General features: G+C 38.7%; 1 protein-coding gene across 4 annotated transcripts in view; it reads right to left on the bottom strand.

The window, feature by feature from the left end:
* SAMSN1 (SAM domain, SH3 domain and nuclear localization signals 1) overlaps window positions 1-26,811 on the bottom strand; it is a 174,764-nt gene that overhangs the window by 135,907 nt on the left and 12,046 nt on the right. For 2 of the 4 annotated variants that reach the window (XM_055567801.1, XM_055567802.1), the window contains 2 exons: window positions 25,068-25,397; window positions 24,608-24,744 (listed from right to left, as the gene is read on the bottom strand). In XM_055567801.1, coding sequence (XP_055423776.1) covers window positions 24,608-24,744; window positions 25,068-25,083 — 153 coding nt within the window. In that variant the 5' untranslated portion in view covers window positions 25,084-25,397. The remainder of the gene's footprint in view (window positions 1-24,607; window positions 24,745-25,067; window positions 25,398-26,811) is intronic. The other 2 variants (XM_055567800.1, XM_055567803.1) reach the window with 1 other exon arrangement.

Raw genomic sequence — 26,811 nt, 5'->3', positions numbered from 1 at the left:
TCAGATTTTCTCTTTATCATTTATCCAGTCCTTCATCCTAAAACCATTTATGTATTTGGTGTCCAAAGTGTTTTTTGAATGCATGTTATATGATAGGCAGCAGATCATGTTCTGAATAATTTTTTTGGTGTGGTAGGAATTTTTATAGTAAAGAATTTGGGGACCAATATTCCATATAAGGAGAAAAACATAGAAGCTAAGGCTGAAAGGAGTGGTGAACAAAAATCAGAAGAAAGAAAGTACTTTTTTTAAAAATTAAAGTGTGCTTGATTTATAGTATGACATTTGTTTCAAGTATACGGCATAGTGTTTTTTGCAGATTTTACTCACAATTGGTTTTATTATTGCAATGCTTGAGAGCCTGAGTACTGTAAAATCCAGGATAAGCTTTCCCCTACATAGTAACTGAGGGGGCCCTTCCTCAAACCCTTATTATGTTTTTATCAAGATTTAACTTCAAGGACAATTTGAATTACCTATTTCAAGTTGTTGAGTAGAACTGAAAACCCATCTGCTGAAACAGTCAGTCCCCAAACTTGAACTACTTTTGCCAAATTAAGATGCCTATGGATCACCCAGAGGACAGTCTTGTAGAAGAGAGCTGGGCCAGAAGTAAAGATGAGGGAGTCATAAACCAAGCCCTGATGTGAGTTGGAATAGCAACAGAAACTTGAGGAGTTAGTGGTCAGATTGATCACTCCTTTGATTCTCTATGCTTTGTTATCATGTGTCCTAAAAGTAACCAATCTCTATCCATGGTCTTTTTATGAAATTCAGTCTTGGTCTAAATGCCTCTGACCCTCAGCTCAGAAGCTCATTATGTCTTCTCCCTCACAATCAGCAGACACACCAGCTTTGTGAGGGTCATCAGGAAAGGGGATGGCCACCCATCTTTGTGTGGCCATCATATATATGATATATTCCTATCATATATATTTGGAATTTAGCTAGGAAGGACCAAACTTCCCATCCCCATAAGCATGCAGTTTGGGTCAATTGTGTCTCAAAAATCTGAATCCATTGTCCCAGAGTCACATTAATTTGTATATATGAGTGTAGATAAATCTCTTCAGATCGCAAATCTTGTTCTCTTCAGAATAATTCTGTCTCTTTTGAGTATGTTGAGAAATGGTGTCTGGTTTAGAGTTAACCAATACCAAAGATGGATTTGAAACAAGAAAGATAAGAAATGTTAAATATCTTTCGTATTTGTTATCACTTGAAACGTATTCTTTTTGAATCCACTTATTGTATCAATAATTCACTGTTTTTTTGCTACCAAAGAGATTAATTCCAGATGACACAAAACTTGTGTGCAACTGAGCTCCAAGTGTTTAAATTGGGGGAAGAGGGCATATTATTCAAAGCAGAGTCTCCTGCTTCACCTGGGTGAAGCCTTGGCTAAGTTAATATAATCAGATTTCAATCCTACACAAAGCTGGTTAAATATACATGGCTACTGATGTGGTGAAAGGGACACAGTTACATTAAGAGATGAGGTTTAGAGGTATCTGGACCAAGATTGAAAAAATTTCATGTAACCATACTTGGATACTGGTAATTTTTAAAACAAATATTGTCTAGAGACTGTCACCTTTATTCTGTTTTACTGGAATCCAGGTCATCCAATTTTTGCTTGTAATGAATCAGCTTAGGTTTGGGGATCTTTTACTAAAGAGTTTTCTTTTACTGACTACTTTGAAAAAGATTTTGAGCTGGAATTTCTTTGGAATCTCTACCAAAATGAAAGAGCTAATGTGGTGCTTCTTAGCGAACCTGCGTCCTACAAGAGAGTAGGAGAGCGAAGCACACGAAATGTGCTTTCAAGTGTGATGATATGAAGGAAAAGGATTACTCAAACAGGGCACACCTAACTTAGCAGAAGACGTCTGTTCCCTGGGTGTTGCTTAGTAATAAATGACTACTGAACCGGTTAAGCAATTCTTAGTACTGCTTGTACCAAACAGTGTGCTTACGTAAGCTGACTGTCACGTGCTTTGGAGTTCAGACCCTAGGGGCTTTACTCCTGGAGGGGCAAGTCTAGAGGCACTACACACAGCTTTATTTTCAGAACTATATCTGTGTGTGTGTCTGTGTGTGTGTGATACTCTGAACTACAAAAGGAAAATACCACTTCAGAGAGTCAATGAAGTCATTCTGTCTACTCCATTAATTTGACACTTGCCATAAATACCAGGTAAAGCATGCTCCTATTAGCCTTTATTATCCCTTCAGTCAAGTACTAATCATTAGTCTTATCTTTCATTCATTAGGGAATTTGTAGCTTAATTTAATTTTTACCCCTGGCAATTTTTAGGAAAATAAAAAAATGAAATGTAGACAAATTATTATGAATGGGCTGGTAGAAACTAAAAAAGTATGTCCAAGCTGTGTTATTTTTCAAGTAGAAGAGGGTAAGCTCTAGGAGCAAAGCGCTTTCACATAACTATGAAACTAGATCAAATTAGGGAAAATTTAAAAACAATCTGAAATGAAAAAAGAGAAGATGCCTTTTAAAAGAATACAGAAATTTTGGATACCAACTGCCATCTATCTAGTCTCATACTGTGGGGTTGAGACTGTCCTTTGGGGTTGAATCTAATATGTGCATGTTTCTTGCATTATTGGTTTTTAAATCTTACTTTCAAATCACAAAGTCAAAAGGAAAAATGAAGTGAATATGTCAGGACTTGTTGTTGCCAAGCTAATGGAAATGTGAAAAGTATTTCTGTACAGAGAATATTGATTGACAGTAAATGATGGTGTAAATCCCATGGTGAGTTTTTAAGACTGAAGAGTTGATGAGATCTGACCTTTGATTTGCAGATGAATAAATTGAGGTCCCAGATGGTAAACTGACTTGTCTAGGGTCACACATACAGTGTTTGCCTTGGTTAAACGCTAGGCATTTTCATCGCTCCCATATATTCCTTAAAATAATATAATTCATTCATTCATATATCCACAGTTGATTTAACAAACATTAATTGAGCATCTATTATGTACCATACACTCTTTTAGAGTCAAAAAGGTATTGCAACTGGTTCTTCTCTCAAAAGCAATAATCAATGACTACTGCTCTCAGCAGGAGGGTCCTGTTGGATTTCATGATTTTTCTAATTTTGAAGATTAAATGAGCCAGCCTTTATAAAATCTCCAAACCAATGAAGGTACTTACTGATGTTATTTCTTGTTAGATTAATTATTCATTAACGGTTACATAGAATTCCGATATTGAGGCAGGAGTCGAACATAAATATGATACACACATAGTTGTATACATACATATACTTCTAAGTCACTTCAGTCGTGTCCGGCTCTGTACGACCCCATAGACGGCAGCCCACTAGGCTCCCCCGTCCCTGGGATTCTCAAGGCAAGAACACTGGAGTGGGTTGCCATTTCCTTCTCCAATGCATGAAAGTGAAAAGTGAAAGTGAAGTCGCTCAGTCGTGTCCGACTCTTAGCGACCTCATGGACTGCAGCCTACCAGGCGCCTCCGTCCATGGGATTTTCCAGGCAAGAGTACTGGAGTGGGGTGCCATAACTTCTTATTAAAATAAGCTAACCCAATTTCTTTTATTTCAACTCATTCTCTTGCAAGAATAAAGCTAATTCACTTGCATAATTAAAATGATTTTAATATCAAAATACCATTATTCCAAGATTGCTGCATCCAAACTGAATGACCCTATGTCTGGACATTTCTTAGCCTTTTAGGCTTCAATAAAGGTCCCACAGATGTTCAAAAAAAGACATGGAAATTCACAGAAGTTCCTTTAAAAAAATTCTAAAAGGCATCTAGCAAAGAGGATGCTTATGATGCTTATAAAGTGGGTTAATTTTGCAGTGCATTGAAAGTCACCAGAGAGATGAAAAAATATGTAGCCAGCTTTCAGCTCTGTTCTGAAAACAAGGAGGAGTTTTTTGTGCTGGATAACAAACCATCTCCCTGTGAAGGAGGCCTGCAACCCATGAGTTCTTCCATGCTGCCTCTATACCTGATTACAAACATGTGGAGAAAAATCACATGAAGAAGTCTCCTAAATTATTGAATAGACAACACCACAAAGAAAATGTTAGTAACTGTAGCTAGTCTGAGCCCAGTAGGTTAAAGCAAGCTGCTATTGTTTTTTCTAATTTCTTGATTAACACATTATCAGAATAATAATGGCAGAATACTCATGGATTATCAGGCATAGTTTCAAATGCTTTATATGTAGTAATTCATTTAATCCTCTCAACAATCTTGTGAGGTTTATATTGTTATAATCATCTTCAATGTACAGATGAATAAACTGAGGAACAAAGCAGTTAAATTGCATAAGGTCACATAACTAGTAAGTGGTAAAACTGAGATTTTATGCCTGATGCCTTGATGAGTACACAATACTACTTCTATGCATGCATGCATGCAAAGTCACTTCACTTATCTCAGATTCTTTGAGACTCTATGGACTGTAGCCTACCAGGGTCCTCTGTCCATGGGATTCTCCAGTCAAAGATGCTGGAGTGGGTTGCCATGCCCTCCTCCAGGGGATCTTTGTGACTCAGGGATCAAACTCACATCTCTAAGTCTACTGCATTGGCAGGTGGATTCTTTACCACTAGCGCCACCTGGGACTACACAGATACAAAATCTACCCTTCATCTAGATCAGAGATCCCATAAATGAACACTGTTGGCCAGAAGGGAGAGTGATTGTGAAAAAGAAGAGAAAATATAATGCTATGTGCCACTACTGGGCTTCCCTGGTGGCTCAGATGGTAAAGAATCTGCTTACAATGCAGGAGATCTGCGTTTGATCCATGGGTTTGAAATATTCCCTGGAGAAAGGAATGGTTGCTCACACCTATATTCTTGCCTGGAAAATTCCATGGACAGGAGAGCCTGGCAGGCTACAGTCCATGGGGTCACAAAGAGTCGGATATAACTAAGTGACTTTCACTTTCACTTTTCATATGCCACTATTAAACAGAAAACTCAGAAAAAATATTCTTAACAAAGCAATAATATGAATAATTTAGTATTTTTGCACATAACCTTTTAATTAATTTTTGGTGGAATATAGTTGCTTTACAATGTTATGCTACTTTCTGCTGTATAGCAAAGTTATACATATATCCACTCTTTTTTACATTTCCTTCCCATTTAGGTCACCATGGAGCAGAGTTCCCTGTACTGTACAGTAGGTTTTCATTAGTTATCTATTTTAGAGTAGTGCATCCTAGTCTCCCAATTTATCTCATCCCCTTTGGTAGACATGTTTATTTTCTACATCTATATCTACTGCATTCTTGCTTTGCAAATAGTTCATCTGTAGCATTTTTCTAGCTTCCATATATAAACAGTATTATACAGTATTTTTGTTTCTCTTTATGACTTACTTTACTCTGTATAACAATTTCTAGGTCCATCCATGTTGCTGCAAATGGCATTATTTCATTCCTTTTCATGGACAAGCAATATCCCATTGTATATATATACCATATCTTCTTCACCCATTAATCTGGCGATGGATATTTAGGTTGCTTCCATGTCCTGGCTATTGTAAATAGTGCTCCAATGAACATTGGGGTGCATGTATCCTTTCAAATTATGGTTTTCTCCAGATATTTGGTCAGGAGTGGGATTGCTGGATTATATGGTAGCTCTATTTTTAGTTTTTAAACAAACCTCCATACTGTTTTCCATAGTTACTCTACCAATTTAGAGTCCTACCAACAGTGTAGGAGGGTTCCATTTTCTCTATTCATTCTTTAGCATTTATTTTTTTAATGTTTTCTGACTGGGGCTTCCCAGGTGGCACAGTAGTAAAGAATCTGCCTGGCAATGAAGGAGATGCAAAAGATGCAGGTTTGATCCCTGGGTTGGCAAGATCCCCTGAAGGAGGAAACAGCAACCCACTCCAGTATTCTTGCCTGGAAAATTCCATGGACAGAGGAGCCTGGTGGGCTACAGCCCATGGGGTAGCAAAGGAGTTGGACATGACTGAGCATGCATGCACGTACTCTGACAAGTGTGAAGTCATATCTCATTGTAGTTTTGATTTGAATTTCTCTAATAATTAATGATGTGGAGCATATTTTCATGTATTTTTTGACCATCCTTATGTCTTCTTTAGCGCAATGTCCATTCAGGTCTTCTGCCAATTGTCTGATTGGGTTGGATTCTTTTTTTAATTGAAATACAGTTGACTTAAAATGTATTAGTTTTAGGTGTGCAGCACAATGATTCAGTTGTATTTCATTTTAGACACATAGCATGTACTCTTTTTCAGATTCTTTTCCCTTATAGGTTATAATGAAATATTAAGGATAGTTCCCTGTGCTATACAGTAGGTCCTTATTGGTTATCTGTTTTATATAGAATGAATATGTAGTTTTATTTGAAGACAAGTGTATGAATAGTAGATTGATGTGTTTTTTTTTTTTTTTTTTTTTTTTTTTTGTTTCTTTTTTTTTTTATTTTTTATTTTTTTTTTTATTTTTATTTTTTTTTAAATTTTATTTTATTTTTAAACTTTACATAACTGTATTAGATTTGCCAAATATCAAAATGAATCCGCCACAGGTATACATGTGTTCCCCATCCTGAACCCTCCTCCCTCCTCGCTCCCCATTCCATCCCTCTGGGTCGTCCCAGTGCACCAGCCCCAAGCATCCAGTATCGTGCATCGAACCTGGACTGGCATCTCATTTCATACATGATATTTACATGTTTCAATGCCATTCTCCCAAATCTTCCCACCCTCTCCCTCTCCCACAGAGTCCATAAGACTGTTCTATACATCAGTGTCTCTTTTGCTGTCTCGTACACAGGGTTACTGTTACCATCTTTCTAAATTCCATATATATGCGTTAGTATACTGTATTGGTGTTTTTCTTTCTGGCTTACTTCACTCTGTATAATAGGCTCCAGTTTCATCCACCTCATTAGAACTGCTTCAAATGTATTCTTTTTAATGGATTGATGTGTTTTAAATGCACTAATCATTTTGTGAATGCCATCATCATAATCATCAAAGAATGCCCAGTAATTTATGATGGCACATTTAATTAAAAACCGGCACTTCAGGAATCATTGAATTTAGATGCCAGACTTCACATTGGAGCCCCTACTGTATATGACTATAATAAACCTATAGTTCTCAGGGAAAACAGATTTTATCCCCCCACGAGAATGCATTCAAGAAGAAGAAGCAGAAGCAACATCAGTTCATTCTGATGTGAAAAGTAGACTTTCTTGCCAGCCCATGTAGCTCCTATCAAAGAGTAATAATCCTATGTGCTAATGAATTCTGATTTCCTCAAGAGAAGCAGGTGGTGTATGGTATCCCCACAAGGCTCATCATCTCAGGGAAGATCTTAGAACTTGCAGCACCTGGAGAATGCATGGGTACTATGTCTAATCCATCAGGGACAGGGCTGGTAAACTGCATAGAACTTGGCCATTTGTCTACTGGTGAGCTAAGTGAGCTTTCTATCAATCCTGAACTAACAAACTCCTCTCACAGTGCTATAAACATCCAGGGTGGTGAAATAGGTTACTTAGAAGATGGTTATTTGCATTACAAAAGATTCTTCCTTTTCAAAAAGGTTCTTTTCCAGATTTTTTTTTTTTCATAGAAAGACATCTTATTTTAAAGATAACTATGCGTAATGTGTCAATCCCAAATTCCCAGTCTATTTCTCCCCCACCCACCTTTCTCCCTGGTAACCGTAAGTTGGTTCTCTAAGTCTGTGAGTCTGTTTCTGTTTTCTAAATAAGTTCATTTGTACCATTTTTTAGAACTCGCTTTTGTTTATTATTAGAACTTCCTTGAAGTGAAAGTGTTAGTAGCTCAGCTGTGTCTGACTCTTTGCAACCCCATGGAATGCAATTTTCCAGGCTCCTCTGTCTGTGGAATTTTCCAGCAAGAATACTAGGGTGGGTAGCCATTCCCTTCTCTAGGAGATTTTCCTGGCCCAGAGATCTAACCTGGGTCTTCTCCACTGGGGCAGCCACCTGGTAGCTTACTTAAGTATCCTTAGATGTGTTGTGATTCATGAAATTATATTTACACAAGTCTTTAGATAGAAACAAGGTCCGATGCTGTAAAGAGCAATATTGCATAGTAACCTGGAATGTTAGGTTCATGAATCAAGGCAAATTGGAAGTGGTCAAACAGGAAATGACAAGAGTGAATATCGATATTCTAGGAATCAGCAATCTAAAATGGACTGGAATGGGTGAATTTAACTCAGATGACCATTATATCTACTACTGTGGGCAGAAATCCCTTAGAAGAAATGGAGCAGCCCTCATAGTCAACAAGAGTCCAAAATGCAGTACTTGGATGGAATCTCAAAAACGACAGGATGATCTCTGTTCGTTTCCAAGGCAAACCATTCAATATCACAGTAATCCAAGTCTATGCCCCAACCAGTGATGCTGAAGAAGCTGAAGTTGAATGGTTCTATGAAGACCTACAAGACCTTCTAGAACTAACATGCAAAAAAGATGTCCTTTTCATTATAGGGGACTGGAATGCAAAAGTAGGAAGTCAAGAAACACCTGGAATAATAGGCAAATTTGGCCTTGGAGTACAGAATGAAGCAGGGCAAAGGCTAATAGAGTTCTGCCAAGAGAACGCACTGGTCATAGAAAACACCCTCTTCCAATAACACAAGAGAAGACTCTACACATGGACATCACCAGATGGTCAACACCAAAATCAGACTGATAATATTCTTTGCAGCCAAAGATGGAGAGGCTCTATACAGTCAGCAAAAACAAGACCAGGAGCTGACTGTGGCTCAGATCATGAGCTCCTTATTGCCAAATTCAGACTTAAATTGAATAAAGTAGGGAAAACCACTAGACCATTCAGGTATGACCTAAATACAGTGGAAGTGAGAAATAGATTTCAGGGACTTTCTCTGATAGACAGAGTACCTGATGAACTATGGACAGAGGTCTGTGACATTGAACAGGAGACAGGAATCAAGACCATCCCCAAGAAAAGAAATGCAAAAAAGCAAAATGGCTGTCTAAGGAGGCCTTACAAATAGCTGTGAAAAGAAAAGAAGTGAAAAGCAAAGGAGAAAAGGAAAGATATAGTCATTTGAATGCAGACTTCCAAAGAATAGCAAGGAGAGATAAAAAAGCCTTTTTCAGTGATTGGTGCAAAGAAATAGAGGAAAACAATAGAATGGGAAAGACTAGAGATCTCTTCAAGAAAATTAGAGATACCAAGGGAATATCTTATGCAAAGATGGGCACAATAAAGGACAGAAATGGTATGGACCTAATAGAAGCAGAAGATATTAAGCAAGAGGTGGTAAGAATACACAGAAGAACTGTACAAAAAACATCTTCATGACTCAGATAATCACGATGGTGTGATCACTCACACTCACTTAGAGCCAGACATCCTGAAATGTGAAGTCAAGTGGGCCTTAGAAAGCATCACTATGAACAAAGCTAGTGGAGGTGATGGAATTCCAGTTGAGCTCTTTCAAATCCTGAAAGATGACGCTGTGAAAGTGCTGCACTCAATATGCCAGCAAATTTGGAAAACTCAGCAGTGGCCACAGGACTGAAAAAGGTCAGTTTTCATTCCAATCCCAAAGAAAGGCAATGCCAAAGAATGCTCAAAATACCACACAATTGCACTCATCTCACACACTAGTAAAGTAATGCTCAAAATTCTCCAAGCCAGGCTTCAGCAATACATGAACTGTGAACTTCCAGATGTTCAAGCTGGTTTTAGAAAAGGCAGAGGAACCAGAGATCAAATTGCCAACATCCGCTGGATCATGGAAAAAGCAAGAGAGTTCCAGAAAAACATCTATTTCTGCTTTATTGACTATGCCAAAGCCTTTGACTGTGTGGATCACCAGAAACTGTGGAAAATTCTGAAAGAGATGGGAATGCCAGACCACCTGACCTGCCTCTTGAGAAACCTGTATGTGGGTCAGGAAGCAACAGTTAGAGCTGGACATGGAACAACAGACTGACTCCAAATAAGAAAAGGAGTATGTCAAGGCTGTATATTGTCACACTGCTTATTTAATTTATATGCAGAGTACATCATGAGAAACGCTGGGCTGGACGAAGCACAAGCTGGAATCAAGATTGCTGGGAGAAATATCAATCACCTCAGATATGCAGATGACACCACCCTTATGGCAGAAAGTGAAGAAGAACTAAAGAGCCTCTTGATGAAAGTGAAAGAGGAGAGTGAAAAAGCTGGCTTAAAGCTCAACATTCATAAAACTAAGATCATGGCATCCGGTCCCATCACTTCTTGGCAAATAGATTTGGAAACAGTGGAAACAGTGGCTCACTTTATTTTGGGGGCCTCAAAATCACTGCAGATGGTGATTGCAGCCATGAAATTAAAAGACACTTGCTCCTTGGAAGGAAAGTTATGACCAACCTAGACAGCATATTAAAAAGCAAAGACGTTACTTTTTCAACTAAGGTCCATCTAGTAAAGGCTATGATTTCCAGTAGTCGTGTATGAATGTGAGAGTTGAACTGTGAAGAAAGCTGAGCACAGAAGAATTGATGCTTTTGAATGGTGGTGTTGGAGAAGACTCTTGTGAGTCCCTTGGACTGCAAGGAGATCCAACCAGTTCATTCTGAAGGAGATCAGCCCTGGGTGTTCATCAGAAGGACTGATGTTGAAGCTGAAACTCCAATACTCTGGCAACCTGATGCGAAGAGCTGACTCATTTGAGAAGACCCTGATGCTGGGAAAAATTGAAGGCAGGAGGAGAAGGGGACGACAGAGGATGAGATGGCTGGATGGCATTACCAGCTCAATGTACATGGGTTTGGGTGGACTCCAGGAGTTGGTGATGGACAGCGAGACCTGGCATGCTATGGTTCATGGGGTTGCAAAGAGTCGGACACAACTGAGTCTGAACTGAAGGCTTTAGAAAGGAGAAAGACAAGTACTGTTTAAATTTCATGTTGCCTGCCACTTATATCATTCTTATTTATTCCTCATAGCCCCAAATGGAACAAGAACAAACCTGTGAAAAGTGTGATAGGAAATAAATGGGTAAAAATATCAAGCTCCATTCTTACAATGAAAAAGCACTGGACTGGCACTCCAGAACCTGGCTTGATTTCCCAGTGGGTGTGTGTGCTTAGTTGCTCAGTCATGTCTGATTCTTTACAATCCCATGGACTGCAGCCCTCCAGGTTCCTCTGTCCATTGGAATTCTCCAGGCAAGAATAGTAGAGTGGGTTGCTGGCTGCCCTCCTCCAGGGGATCTTCCCAAACCCAGGTCTCGTGCATTGCAGGCAGATTCTTTACTGTCTGAGCCACCAGCAAAGCCCAAGAATACTGAAGTGGGTAGCCGATCCCTGCTCCAGAGGATCTTCCCAACCCAGGAAGCGAACCGGGATCTCCTGCATTGCAGGCATTTTCTTTACCAACTCAGTTGCCCGGGAAGCCCTGATTTCCCAGGTCTGCTACTAAACTGGGTAAGGTCCAAGAACCTTCTCAGAACTTCAGTCTCTACACCTATAACATGAAGGTTGGTGAACAAGAACTTGAAAAACTCTTCCAGTAGAAACAATCCATGTTTCCTTTTCTACAATATTTCAATCCAAAGTCAAGAGGGATGACAGAAGCTTTTAAGAGAAAATTAAAATGGGAATGGGCTTTTTTGCTTTACAGCCTATTCTTTAAAACATGATTAAAGAGATAACATGGCTTTCATTCTATTCAATTAGTAATTGTATCCTGAGCTTAGGAAATAAAAAAGAGAATAGGGAATAATTAACCTTAATCTATTGATTTCATTTTAGTTTAATATACGTCTCTATTTACAGGAGGAAACTATTTAAAACCATCAGAAATGGTTCACATACGAAATGGTGGCAGAAGAATAGTGATATGTGACTGTAGATATAATGAATAAAAAATAAAAATGAAAGAAAAGTGCAGTGTTTTTAATGAAGCTGATCTGTGTTTTATATGTCAACTTGTTATGAGTCATTTCACAATCTAGAAATCAAGAAAAGGATTACATGCATTGTTTTGACACTGATTCCTCTTGTTTATAGTTTGATGAAGGCCTGGCTGATAGGATGTCTTTGTTAATCTCATTTTCTTCCTTTAGTGTCTATGTTATTAATAGCTATGTCAATGCTGATGCTAATATGGAGACAGAACAAAAAAATTCCCAATTTCAGTAGTTTGGAGGCAAGTAAGAAATGCAGTTGAATGGTTAGAATACCAACCTGGGAGTTACCTACCTTGACTTCATTACTCACCTATTCTAAGATGACATGTCACATTTCAGTGTGTTCATGTATCCGTTTATAAGACACTCAGCTCTAAGTGCTTTTTAAGGCCTTTTGTGGAAGATGCTAAGACAGGGTGCAGGGGTAATCTATTACTTACTTTCCCTTCACCATTTTTAACCCTAGCTTTTCCTTTTCAAGCCCAGCTTAAATTTTACCTTCTCCAGTGAACTTGCACCATTAAACCACAAACCACAATCATGTTCTTAGTGATAATGCTTACTATTGATCATCTATTTTGTGCCCGCCACTGCACTAATAATGTTAACTGGGTTGTCACCTTTTATTTTCAAATGATGAGTGAAAGTAAAAAGCAGTTTATTTTATAGGAGAAGAAATTGGGTTTAAAGGACTTGTCTGAGATTACATAGCTGGTAAATTTAAAATTTGGCAAAACTAATACAATTATGTAAAGTTTAAAAATAAAATAAAATTTAAAAAAAATTAAAAAAAAATAAAATGAGGCCATAAGTGTTGGTCCTAAAAAATAAATAAATAAATAAAATAAAAGCTGGGACTTTTATGTTTGACTCGCACATTTTGTGCTCCTATTGTATTATTTTTTTTTTTGAAATTCCTTCTGAGAATTATTGTAGAAGTTGGGCTTTATACTTATAATGCAGCATTTAATTACATGGTGTTTCATGTCATCTGTAGATATTTTTGATATATATATTTCCTGCTGTAGCCAATATCTGTCATTCACTAATCCTAAAATCAATGTGTAGAAGAAGGAGGAGGCAGGAGAAGGAGGAGGAAGAGAGAGAGAGAAGGAGAAGCAAAGGAGGCAAAGAGATAAGGAAGGGAAGAAGTAAAGAAAGAAAGAAGAATCCTTTTGTTACTAGGGTAAGATGTGTGTCTTAAGTCCTATTCATCACATGAACCAACTGAAGACACTGATTCAAAACTGACTAACACGAGAGAAAAGACAAGGTGGGCATCCATTTTTATTATCTCAAATCTCAGCAGAGATAGTGTAGTTATGAAGCCTGCTGCTACGATAGTGGCATCTTGATTTCACCACTTACGATGGATGATGCTGGAAGCAGTGGCTCTCTTTGGGATGGCAAGTTGGCTTCTCAAGTCATTTCTTCAAACTCAGCTAGAGGATCTGTCTTCAACCTCCCAACAATTTGGAGAATTTTTAAGCCTGCAATCCATTTCTTTCTGTTTAAATGAGCTGACTTGGATTTTGGTTATCTGCAAAGAACTCTGACCGATAACTTATCAAGTTAATTTTAGACCTGCATTAGTTCGACTTCACTTTCACCTTTCACTTTCATGCATTGGAGAAGGAATGGCAACCCACTCCAGTGTTCTTGCCTGGAGAATCCCAGGGACGGGGGAGCCTGCTGGGCTGCCGTCTATGGGGTCGCACAGAGTCGGACACAACTGAATCGACTTAGCAGCAGTTATCTATTACTATACAATATATTACTTCAAAATGCAATGCCTTAAAACAGTACACATGTTTTATTTCATAAGTTCTTTGTGTCAGGAATATGAGCACAGCTTATGTGGGTCCTCTGATTCAGGCTTGCATTCAAGCTATTGGCCCAAAAGTCTGAGGTCTCATCTAAAGGCTTAGCTGGGAAGAGAATCCTCCTCCAAGCTCTCTCAGCAACTGTTGACAGCATTGTTTTCTATAGATTGTTGAAATGAAGGCCCTGCTCCTTGCTGATTGTAGGCTGAATGTTGCTCTGGGTTCCTGGCCACATGGGCCCCTTCTAGATGGGATCTGGCTTCACTGTAATGTGCAGGCAAGAAAGCAAAGGAGAGATTTGGCTAGTAAGACAGACGTTATAGTCTTTCATAACTTAATCATAGATGTGACTTTCTATCATCTTTGCCAAATTCTACTGGAATCAAGTCACACACAAAGAAAGGTGAGTATTACATAAAGACATAAATACCAGAAAGCAAACGAAGGTGAATTCTGTAGGTCAATTTGGCTAGGCCACAGAACCCGACACTTGGTCAAACACCAATGAAATTAACATTGAAATAGACTTTGAGTAAAGCAGATTGCAGAGTTCCAAAGAAGAGCAAGAAGAGATAAGAAAGCTTTCTTCAGCAATCAATGCAAAGAAATAGAGGAAAACAACAGAATGGGAAAGACTAGAGATCTATTCAAGAAAATTAAAGATACCAAGGGAACATTTCATGCAAAGATGGGCTCGATAAAGGACAGAAATGGTATGGACCTAATAGAAGCAGAAGATATTAAGAGATGGCAAGAATACACAGAAGAACTGTACAAAAAAGATCTTCATGACCCAGATAATCATGATGGTGTGATCACTGACCTAGAGCCAGACATCCTGGAATGTGAAGTCAAGTGGGCCTTAGAGAGCATCACTACGAACAAAGCTAGTGGAGGTGATGGAATTCCAGTTGAGCTCTTTCAAATCCTAAAACATGATGCTGTGAAAGTGCTGCACTCAATATGCCAGCAAATTTGGAAAACTCAGCAGTGGCCACAGGACTGGAAAAGGTCAGTTTTCATTCCAATCCCAAAGAAAGGCAATGCCAAAGAATGCTCAAACTACTGCACAAATGCACTCATCTCACACACTAGTAAAGTAATGCTCAAAATTCTCCAAGACAGGCTTCAGCAATACGTGAACCATGAACTTCCAGATGTTCAAGCTGGCTTTAGAAAAGGCAGAGGAACCAGAGATCAAATTGCCAACATCCACTGGATCATGGAAAAAGCAAGAGAGTTCCAGAAAAACATCTATTTCTGCTTTCTTGACTATGCCAAAGCCTTTGACTGTGTGGATCACCAGAAACTGTGGAAAATTCTGAAAGAGATGGGAATACAAGACCACCTGATCTGCCTCTTGAGAAATCTGTATGCAGGTCAGGAAGAAACAGTTAGAACTGGACACAGAACAACAGACTGGTTCCAAATAGGAAAAGGAGTATGTCGAGGCTGTATATTGTCACCCTGCTTATTTAACTTCTATGCAGAGTACATCATGAGAAACACTGGGCTGGAAGAAACACAAGCTGGAATCAAGATTGCCAGGAGAAATATCAATAACCTCAGATATGCAGATGACACCACCCTTATGGCAGAAAGTGAAGAGGAACTAAAAAGCCTCTTGATGAAAGTGAAAGAGGAGAGTGAAAAAGTTGGCTTAAAGCTCAACATTCAGAAAACGAAGATCATGGCATCTGGTCCCATCACTTCATGGGAAATAGATGGGGAAACAGTGGAAACAGTGTCAGACTTTATTTTTGGGGGCTTCAAAATCACTGCAGATGGTGACTGCAGCCATGAAATTTAAAGACGCTTACTCCTTGATTGGAAAGTTATGACCAACCTAGACAGGATATTCAAAAGCACAGACATTACTTTGCCAACAAAGGTCCATCTAGTCAAGGCTATGGTTTTTCCTGTGGTCATGAATGGATGTGAGAGTTGGACTGTGAAGAAGGTTGAGTGCCGAAGAATTGATGCTTTTGAACTGTGGTGTTGGAGAAGATTCTTGAGAGTCCCTTGGACTGCAAGGAGATCCAACCAGTCCATTCTGAAGGAGACCAGCCCTGGGATTTCTTTGGAAGGAATGATGCTAAAGCTGAAACTCCAGTACTTTGGCCACCTCATGCGAAGAGTTGACTCATTGGAAAAGACTGATGCTGGGAGGGATTGGGGGCAGGAGGAGAAGGGGACGTCAGAGGATGAGATGGCTGGATGGCATCACTGACTCGATGGACGTGAGTCTGAGTGAACTCCGGGAGTTGGTGATGGACAGGGAGGCCTGGTGTGCTGCGATTCATGGGGTCACAAAGAGTCGGACACGACTGAGCGACTGACCTGAACTGAACTGAAAGCACATTACTTTGTATTATGTGGCTGGACCTCACCTCAACAGTTGAAGGTCTTAAGAAGAAAAGACTGTAAGCCCCAAGGAAGAGGGGTTTTGCCTCTAGACTACCTTTCAACTCGTTATAACATCAGACCTTCCCTGAGTCTTAAGCTGGCTGGCTTGCCCTCCAAATTTCAGACCTGCCAGACTCCCTACTGGCCAAGTCCTTAAAATAAATTTCTCTTTTTATATATCCACATCCTATTAGTTCTGTTTCTCTACAGAACCCTGATTTTTTCAGTAGGGTTTATTAAAGGCCATCTTAAAAGTCTGCCTTCAGTTTCAGAAGGAAAATAATAGTGTTTTATCTTAAAAAAACCCTTCCTTCCAAAAAAATATTAAAACGTACCCATGGAACCAGCAGCAAGGGGACTTGGAGAACATCTAGTCTAATCCTATTATCTTATAGAGGTGGCAATGAAGAGTCAGATTATGTAATGATTATTCAGTGCTATTTAAAAACAAAGCCAAGGCAAGAACTCAGTTTTCTCTCTTAATGCCCTTACCATTGCCCCATAGTGAAAGTTGCTCAGTCATGTCTGACTCTTGTGACCCCATGGACTATACAGTCTATGGAATTCTCCAGGTCAGAATACTGGAGTGCATAGCCTATCCCTTCTCCAGGAGATCTTCCTGACCCAGGAATCGAACTGGGGGTCTCCTGCATTGCAGGTAGATTCTTTACCAACTGAGCTATCAGGGAAGCCCACCCATTGCCCCATAAATTCTGCCAAGTTGAAAGTTGAGAATTGCGCTAGTGGCCTGAAGACTGATTATAGGGAAGTAAAATCTTCATGGGCAGATAAACTATTGTTCAGCTGGGTTGTTCTTCCCTTCAGTGAATCTTCCTGCGGTGGGTAATGGTGCCACCTCATCCTCTAACCCAGATTCCTTAATGATCAATGGCATGCATGGCCAAGATGGCAGGCTGGGTCATGGATCCTGCCAGTGGCTATGGAACAGAGCAAAACTAACTGGCCAAGAGGGGATTAAACCCTTGACCTTGGCCTCATTAGTGCTGAGCTCTAACCAACTGTTAGACATGCATCGTATCCTCTGTCTTTAAAACTCTGTTTGAATCTGCTATATTACACTCTCATTAACATCTGGTAGCTGGGAGCAATTTAATTGATTTCTCCAGTGCATTTTATCAGTGCTGAATGTTGATGAGTAAGAACATAAAAATAAAGAAATAAATAAACTTGCATTTAAAAAATATTTAACTTAAAATGGACCAAAGAAACACCTGAAATATAAATTAAGATAATAAGAATCACTGTGATAGATTTTCTTGTTTACTATTATTTACACATGGAGGGAAATCTCGGAATGAATGTCAAACATGGCACTCAAACCGGTTGTTCATGATTTGAGGCAATTTGTGGAGATTAAAATCTTGGGTTTTCTAATGCACATCAACAATAAATCCTGTTGCTTCTTCCTGTCCAGCCTGGTAAAAAATCAATGCTTTTAGGTAAGCAGTGTTGATTACAAATTTTTTGAGCAGTTATTTTAAAACGACATCCAAGCTCAAGTGAAAGTTTGACTTAAAGTCATTTAATCAAGGATATTAAATTAAAGGATCACTCTGCCCTGGTGTGATGGGTTGTAGAAGGAAGCAAAATGAACATTAACATACATTATGCCAGGTGCTTAACGTGTGTTATAACATTTGATCCTCACTACAAACCAAGAGACAGACATCTTTATCCATATTCTATTGCTCAGAAAACTTAGGGTCAGAGAAGTTCAATAACATTTTCAAGGATACAGAGTTATCAGCTGCCTGGGGAGCAGGAATGAAACTCAAGTTTATTAACTTCATTGCCCATCTCAAGTTCTCTCTGCCATGTCATATATATTAGATTATATTCAGTGTATATAACAAGGTTGGATTCTTTATCTTTCTGTCTTCCCCACCTCTTCACTTCTCATCTCCCCAAAACATATTCTCCCACTCAGCCTCTCCTACTCTCTTGCCTAGACATGCAAAACATACACACACACACACATGCTTGGACAGAGAGGCCAAAGAACAAGATTAGTATTTGGGAAGTCAGAACTGCCGTCTTGACTCCATCCATTTCAGACACATCACTAATCTCAGCCTCCTCGCTGGTTAATACACTTATTCCCTATAGTCTTGTCTCTTAAAAGTATATAACTGTTTATCATCAAGTATTTTTATACTTTGTATTTCCTGAAGTAAAGTGGGGAGTTAATATTATTTGGTTACTTGGATACCTCAACATTACCAGCAATTTCAAGCCTCTAATTCTACGCTGTCCAATACAGTAGCCATTCTGACTGTATGTGGCTACTGAGCAATTGGTATATGGCTAGTCTGACTGAGGACCTAAATTTTAATTTAATTTAAAATTTGAAATCAAAGCTGGCTCAAAAATACACAAGTTTTATTGTTTCATTAGGAGCAGGATTCACTTTAACCACTGAAATTTTAGCATCAAAATTGAGATGTATAAGATACACATCTTATTTCAAAATCTATGTGAATATAAAATACCTCATTAACTTTTCATAATAATTACAAGTTGAAAGATTGAAGCAATAATCTTTTACATATACTTAAGTACAATATTCAGAGAAGGCAATGGCACCCCACTCCAGTACTCTTGCCTGGAAAATCCCATGGACAGAGGAGCCTGGTGGGCTGCAGTCCATGGGGTCGTGAAGAGTTGGACACGACTGAGTGACTTCACTTTCACTTTTCACTTTCATGCACTGGAGCAGGAAATGGCAACCCACTCCAGTGTTCTTGCCTGGAGAATCCCAGGGACGGGGAAGCCTGGTGGGCTGCCATCTATGGGGTCGCACAGAGTTGGACACGACTGAAGCGACTTAGCAGCAGCAGCAGCAGCAAATACAATATTATTAAATTAATTTCTACCTGTTTTTCTTTTTAAAAATGTTGCTTGCTAAATCAGCAAACTTTTTCCATGGACTGTCAGATATAAATAGCTTGGGCTTTATGGGCCACATACAGTTTCTATGGTATGGTCTTCTTTACTTTTGTTTTTATTTATTTTTTTAATCTTTGACAATTTTATTCACTAATATATGCCAACTGACTCTAACAGTGCCTCACACAAAATAAGTGCTAAAAAATTAATTAGAAGCAATTAGCTGATAAAATTCAACAGTGACAATTATCCCAACTCTTACTAGATAGATATTTGAGATAATTTATTTATCAGTGTTTAAAAATTAAAGGAGTGGCCCTTCTCATCTGACATCAGACAGTAGAATTGCTGCAGGGCTGAGGGTAAGGGGAAATAGTTGTAGCCCACTTATGGGCTCCCCTAGTAGCCCAGACACTAAAGAATCTGCCTGCAATGCAGGAGACCCAGGTTTGATCCCTGGGTCGGGAAGATCACCTGGAGAAGGGAACAGCTACCCACTCTAGAATCCTTCCCTGGAAAACCCCATGGACAGAGGAGCCTGGTGGGTTACAGTTCATGGGGTCACAAGGAGTTGGACACAACTGAGCGACCAACACTTTCCCTTTACAATGGGTATACTTAATTATTTTACTGTAAAAACTGTTCTTAGCTCGTGGGCAGTACACATACAGGCTACACAGGGCAGCAGTTCTTGTCACAGATCTATTGTAAGACATCTGTCATTCTAACATGAGTACTCAGTGGAAAGCCAGGATGCTCTTCTCTGAAAATGAACTAGGCTGAATCCATACCGAGGACTGTTGTCCTCATTATACAGAGGAGGACATTGAGGTCTAGGGAATTTTAATAGCTTTTACAAGTCAAATAGCTAGTAAGTGCAAAGTTAGAATGAGGATTTACATCTGCCTACCTCCAAAGCTCATGTATGACTCTGCATCATACATTCTCCATGATTAAGACTTTCTTTAGCGTGACTAATGAATTTTCACTGATCCAGTCATTTAGCTTACCAATATTCAAGACCCCCTGGAGAAGGGAATGGCTGCCCACTCCAGTATCCTTCCCTGGAGAATTCCAAGACAGAGGAGCCTGGTGGGTCCCACTTCCTGAGATCACAAAGAGTCGAACACAACTGAGCGACTAACACACTAACACTTGAAAAGGCTTAAATATCTTACTGGCTTAATTTATGAGATACAAAATGAAGTGGAAAACTGACAATTATTGGCTTTTTTCAATCAATATAGATGGCAAGCTTGATAATTCAGGCTTGATCTTGTTAACCCCAAACTGGCAGAGGTACAAACATTTTATGTTCTCACTTTTTTTTCTAATTCAAGATCATTTATTAGCTTAAGACATAATAAAGTGGTGCTAAAATCGGTACAGAATCAAGCAGTAACAACCGACATTTTAACTAACGTAATAAAGTAATCAGTCTTTAGCTAGGCTAGTATGTTAGTCTATTTTCTTTCAGCATATTTGCTTAGCTGCATGATTATTCACTCTATCAAACTTTTTAGCTATTATTATTATTGTTAATCTTTTTTTGGTAGTAGCCCTCCAAAACTCTCTGGCTTTGCTATATATTATAAATGAACCACTTATTATTATCTTTATAAAATTTAGTAAAGTCTCATTTAAAATCAGTTCTTCTTTAGACTATTTAGCTCTCCATTACCAATCCCTCCTAGAAATTCAATTAAAATGTAAACTGGATATTTTTGATGTTCTTCATTTAAAAATCCCAACATTCGTTTTTTTCCCTTAAACATCTCTCTAATTATGCGGTTGGTCTACACCTGATCTTCTCTTTGGGGGCCCTGGAACATCTTACAACCTTCAAAAAACTTCTCACTTCTAATAAATATGCATAAATAAAATAGATTAAGAGAAACCTAGAGGCCTAGGATTCTTCTCTCATTTTGTTTTTCTTTTCAATTCATGTGGCAAATGACATTATTTTTAGTATGAACTATAAATTTCCACTCTAACTATGTATGCTGTTGGGTTGGGTGTAAAGTGTTTAAGTTTGAGAGTACCTCTCCCCTACAGGAAAATTACAAACACATTTGGGCTGAGGACTCTCAGAGTTGAGGAATAATTTCATTAAGTTTAGATGCCTTTTCATAGTATTTTCAGAACATTAATCCATAAAGAAGCATCTATTTTCAATACTATTATGACTGGTCCAAATATTTTTCCCCTTGAATTAGAAAAAAAAAAAAAAAAGGAGAATAGTAGGAGAAAAAAAGGCTCTGTTCTTCAGAAACTCAGATGGAAAGTCAGGAAAGTTCTAAAATCACTAAATTTCATGATTAAAAGACTAATTTTGTTTTATCCAAGCTATGGAAACATTTTCATCAGGAATAAAATAGGTGTCCATAATAATCTGACACAATTGGTGTAATTCAACAATTGAATAGTGGAATCAATAATTGAACCAGTTTTCAGTGTGACTGTGTGTATACATACACATAAGCATGTGTGAGTTGCTCAGTTGTGTTCAACTTTTTGTGACTCCATGGATTGTAGCCCACCAGGCTCCTCTGTCCATGGAATTCTCTAGGCAAGAATACTGGAGTGGGTTGCCATTTCCTTTTCCATATATGCACATATACATTCATATACTGGCTTCCCAGGTGGCGCTAGTGGTAAAGAACCTGCCTGTCAATGCAGGAAACATAAGAGACACTGGTTCAATCTCTGGGTCTGAAAGATCCCTTGAGGAGGGCATGACAACCCACTCCAGTGTTCTTGCCTGGAGAATTCCATGGACAGAGGAGCCTGGCGGGCTACAGTCCATAGGGTTGCAAAGAGTTGGACACAATGGAAGTGATTTAACACAAGTGGATATTTATATACATATAAACAATTATGTTGATATATATGCATATATTTAAAAATTAAATTGTGATACATATATATTTATTGTATACGCATATATAAAATGTATACATTTACCTAAGTATTTAATTGTATATATACGGAAATATATGTATATATATGACTCAGCTAGTAAAGAATCTGCCTGCAATGTGGGAGATCTGGGTTCAATCCCTGGGTTGGGAAGATCCCCTGGAGAAGGGAAAGGCTGCCCATTCCAGGATTGTGGCCTAGAGAATTCCATGGACTGTATAGTGCATGGGGTCGCAAAGAGTCGGACACAACTGAGTGACTTTCACTTTCACTTCCACTTCCACTTTCACATATATATACTGTATAAAAGAGAAAGAGAAAGAAAAAGGAAAGAGAGCTGTAGCAATTCAAATCATGTTTTATTTTCATCTACTTTTTCAGTGTAAATAAAGTTTGATAACAATCTTAGTAAACTAGTTGACCATGAACTTGTTTATCTTTCTTGCATACTTATTAAGTTCATACATTTAAGGAAATATCTTGAATCTTTTAATCCTATTCACCTTTTCTTTTTAATTATAGAGAAAAAAATGCTTACATTTTGCAGTGTCAATTGACATTCACCATGTAAATGGTCTCTCTCTCTCACATTGAGATGTAAAAATACTGCTGCTTCCTCTTAAACTTATCTTCAGTTCAGTTCAGCTCAGTTCAGTCGTGTCCGACTCTTTGCGACCCCATGAATCGCAGCACGCCAGGCCTCCCTGTCCATCACCAACTCCTGGAGTTCACTCAGACTCATGGCCATCGAGTCAGTGATGCCATCCAGCCATCTCATCCTCTGTCGTTCCCTTCTCCTCCTGCCCCCAATCCCTCCCAGCATCAGAGTCTTTTCCAATGAGTCAACTCTTCGCATGAGGTGGCCAAAGTATTGGAGTTTCAGCTTTAGCATTAGTCCTTCCAAAGAACACCCAGGACTGATCTCCTTTAGGATGGACTGGTTGGATCACCTTGCAGTCCAAGGGACTCTCAAGAGTCTTCTCCAACACCACAGTTCAAAAGCATCAATTCTTCGGTGCTCAGCCTTCTTCACAGTCCAACTCTCACATCCATACATGACTACTGGAAAAACCATAGCCTTGCATATCTGTCAACATCAATATTTTAAGGATATTGAAAAGGGTACAGAGCAGAGTTTCCACTGCACTGAATTTTTAAAATTATATTTACTTACTGAGACTTATTATTGAACTTGTTTATTAGAGGAAATGGCAGACCACTTCAGTATTTTGGCCTGGAAAATCCCATGGACAGAGGAACCTGGTGGGCTACAGTCCATGGGGCCACAAAAGGGTCAGACAGGACTGAGCAACTAGGCACACACGCATAATAGTATATTAGCCTTTAGTTGATCTAGGCTTCTGGGAAACAGAAACATTCGGTAAGCTGGGAAAATAAGTTTCCAATGTCCCCAACGAATAAAATAGGTAGCTCTGCAGGTTGGTGTAACATTGGAAGGTATTTTAATCTAATCTTTTCTCATCCTCTCTTTAACTGGGAAAGTTATTTAGCCTTTCTCAACATTTCTAAACTTCTATAATGTTACTGTGAGGACCAGCACAAATAATTTCATATAAAACATCATCCAGTACAGTCCCTGACAAGAAGAAAGCACTGAGTAAATAATAGTTGATATTATTTTTTGTTGCTGTTATTGAGGAAATGTGTGATTACAAAGGTAAGAGGTGACTTCTACATCTGTAAGTATAGAAAATTTCGTTATTTGCTGCAGACATAGGACTTTTTATATCGTCCTAAGTCAAAGTAGAAACAAAATAAGTTTATTAGAATGGGATTAATTTAATTACAGCACAATTGACTAAGAAAACTGCCTGCACTGTAAAACAGGAACAGGGCTAATTTTGCAGAGCATGGAGAACTCTCTGCCTCTGGTAATTATAAATATAATTCACAAAACTGTTTGCCTTTGCTTCCTAATAATACTCAACATTTTGTAAGTTAGTGGTGTGTGTCCATAAATTTAAGCAGCAGCTTAGTAAAGAAGCAGCACAGATTTTAAAGCAGTGAGTGGTGTGCTGAAGTTGGTGCTAGAAAGAATAAATAATTAAATATTCAGGTATTGTAAGCCTGTTATTAAACCATTGACAGCTTGAAGTCAACCATAGTAGGACCATTCGAACCATGGGAATTGGCAAATGCTACAAATCTCAGGTTCTCCCCACTCATCCCGAAGACATGGTTTACCAGTAAACTGCTGATGTGGACATATACATATGTGTATTTAATTGCTAGCTTTAACACTAAATGGTTTATAGACTTTAACAAGTAATGTTGTATTTCTCTCCTGCAATTTTATCATCTAGAAAGCAATACAATTACTTCTTTGCCATAAGTTTGCTTTTGATTAAATAATTTTAGCTACATGATCATCTAATACATACTTTGTAAGTGGTAACTCATATTAATAAGCCAAAATCATGTAAGACAAAACAATGAAAAGTAGAAATTAAAAGTAAATGAAGAAGTTTCAGAAAACAGGGTTTTTTGCCATATTAACATGCTTCTTTAAGGAAGTGATTCTACATATACAATAGAAAAGAAGTGATTCACTCAAGTTTCACTCACCGTGAAGAGACTGCTGTGTGATCTTCCACTCTCCTCAGAGCGTGAGAAAAAAGAATCAGTTCTACCCGAGCTCCTGTCTTGGTGAGCTTGTTGCTCTGGGACTGGCTCATATAAGCTGTCCATAGAGCCTTCCTGCAGTAGAGACATTTCTGAGTTAAGGAATAACAAAATGATAATTTTCATTTGGAAAGTTGTCTAACCATCTACCCACCTTTATATAGTACCCTATCTAAATGATCCTTTGCACTGGGATTATACTTTATGGTATGCCAGTGTTCAACAGTGAGCAAAACGGCAAAGAGAGGCATTCTCAGCACTCACTAGAGATCCAGGAATCAAAATAAAACTCTAAGTGTTGGTGAAAATGAAAGGGTTAGTTGCTCAGTTGTGCCCGACTCTTTGCAAGCCCACAGATGTCTGCCAGGCTTCTCTGTTCATGGAAATCTCCAAGCAAGGATATTGGAGTGGGTAGCCATTTCCTTCTCCAGGGGAATCTTCCTGACCCAAGGACCAAACACAGGTCTCCTGCATTGCAGGCAGATTCTTTACTGTCTGAGCCATGAAGGAAGCCCCAAATGAGGCAGTTTCTCAAGAAGCATGATGAGAACATAAAGTTCTAGGTAAGAAAAGACCTCTTTGGACACCAATAAACTTCACTGGCTGTCAGGTCATAGTTTTTAGTTATATGCATCCCTCTGATGGGAGTACCAATTAGTACTATGTCCTTGTATAAGAAACACAATCTGTTGTACTTCAGCTTCCTCAACTGTAAAGTTGCAGTTTCATTCACCTTAAAAGAAGAAATCAGAATAAAATTAAATACAGTGTATGCTTTGAAATAGCAAAAATATCTCACAGGTACAATAAAGGCATTAACATTTATGTTTAAAGTATTTATATTAATAAGTTATATTATTCACTTGTTTTTATCCTTTTTTTTTTGGAATAATGAATTTTAAAATGTATGAATCTACATGTAACACTATTGTGAACTCTATGCTTCTTTGTATTTGGGAAGCAAACTTACTGACTAATTAACATGTTAGATTTTTTTCCTTTTAAGATTAAATTGTATTGTGTGGCATCAGCTGGAGACAGTCTTAAGGGAGAGAGGTATACACTCAATATACTGAAAATTTCTAGTGATAGTAACTGGTGATGCTGATAATGATGTCATCAATATAAATATCTGCTGGATTACAAAAAAAGCTTTCTTGCTTGAAACAATGAGTGAGAAATCATAGTATTGTACAACAAATGTTCTCATCTTTCTGGCTTACTTTACTTGCCAGTCCAGGTTCGATGCAGGATACAGGAAGCTTGGGGCTGGTGCACTGGGATGACCCAGAGGGTTAGTACGGGGAGGGAGGTGGAGGGGGTTCGGGATGGGGAACATGTGTACACCTGTGGCAGATGCATGTTGATGTATGGCAAAACCAAAACAATATTGTAAAGTAAAAAAATAAAAAAAAATTTAAAAAATGTTCTCATCTTTAAAAACGCAGTTTGTTAAGATTCAAACAAAATAAAGATTGAATTGTATTCACATTGTCTACCTTTAGAAATTTCAACCAATAAGCTCTGTGCTACAGTTCCATAATTCAAGCAACTTGAGCTCCAAATGAATTATCGGGAAAATTTAAAAGACCTAGGTTAAGTCCTAAGACATGTGTGCTCTAAATACCTAAACATGTAGGAAAGTTGAAAGCCTAACAGAATCACAAAGTGGTGATTGGAGGTTAAGCTTTGAACTTGTTAAGCGTCTGCCCACAAACAGGCAGCACTGATGGATCTTGGATCTTGTAGTATCATGTGTGACGGTGCTCCTCCGCATTAAGCAAGCACCTGATGAAATCCAGGGGCTGTCGCAGCACCCACAGGAGGCTGACAAATGAAAGGAGGAGGCAGAAAAAATCTCCTTCCCAAAGCTGCTGAGGCTGTTGCTTCTAGGAAGCCATAGGCCAGAAAAGTAAAACTCAGTGCAGCCAGCAAACTGGGATCAGAGACAAGCTGCCAACTGATTCAGTGACCGGATCAGTAATAAACCAAGAATCACCCTGGGATGAGATACCTGGACCAGCAATGTAAACCTTGTTTCTAAACTGGGGCCTCAGAAAGACTGGAGATTTTTGCCTCACAGCTAGATGGAGGAAGGTAAAGAGGCCAGGAAGGAGAGAAAAGAGAGAGAGGAGGATGGAGGTGAG

This window comes from Bubalus kerabau, chromosome 2 (genome assembly GCF_029407905.1).
Source record: "Bubalus kerabau isolate K-KA32 ecotype Philippines breed swamp buffalo chromosome 2, PCC_UOA_SB_1v2, whole genome shotgun sequence".
NCBI classification, from domain to species: Eukaryota; Metazoa; Chordata; class Mammalia; order Artiodactyla; family Bovidae; genus Bubalus; species Bubalus kerabau.
This window is presented reverse-complemented; position numbering and strand designations above follow the sequence as displayed.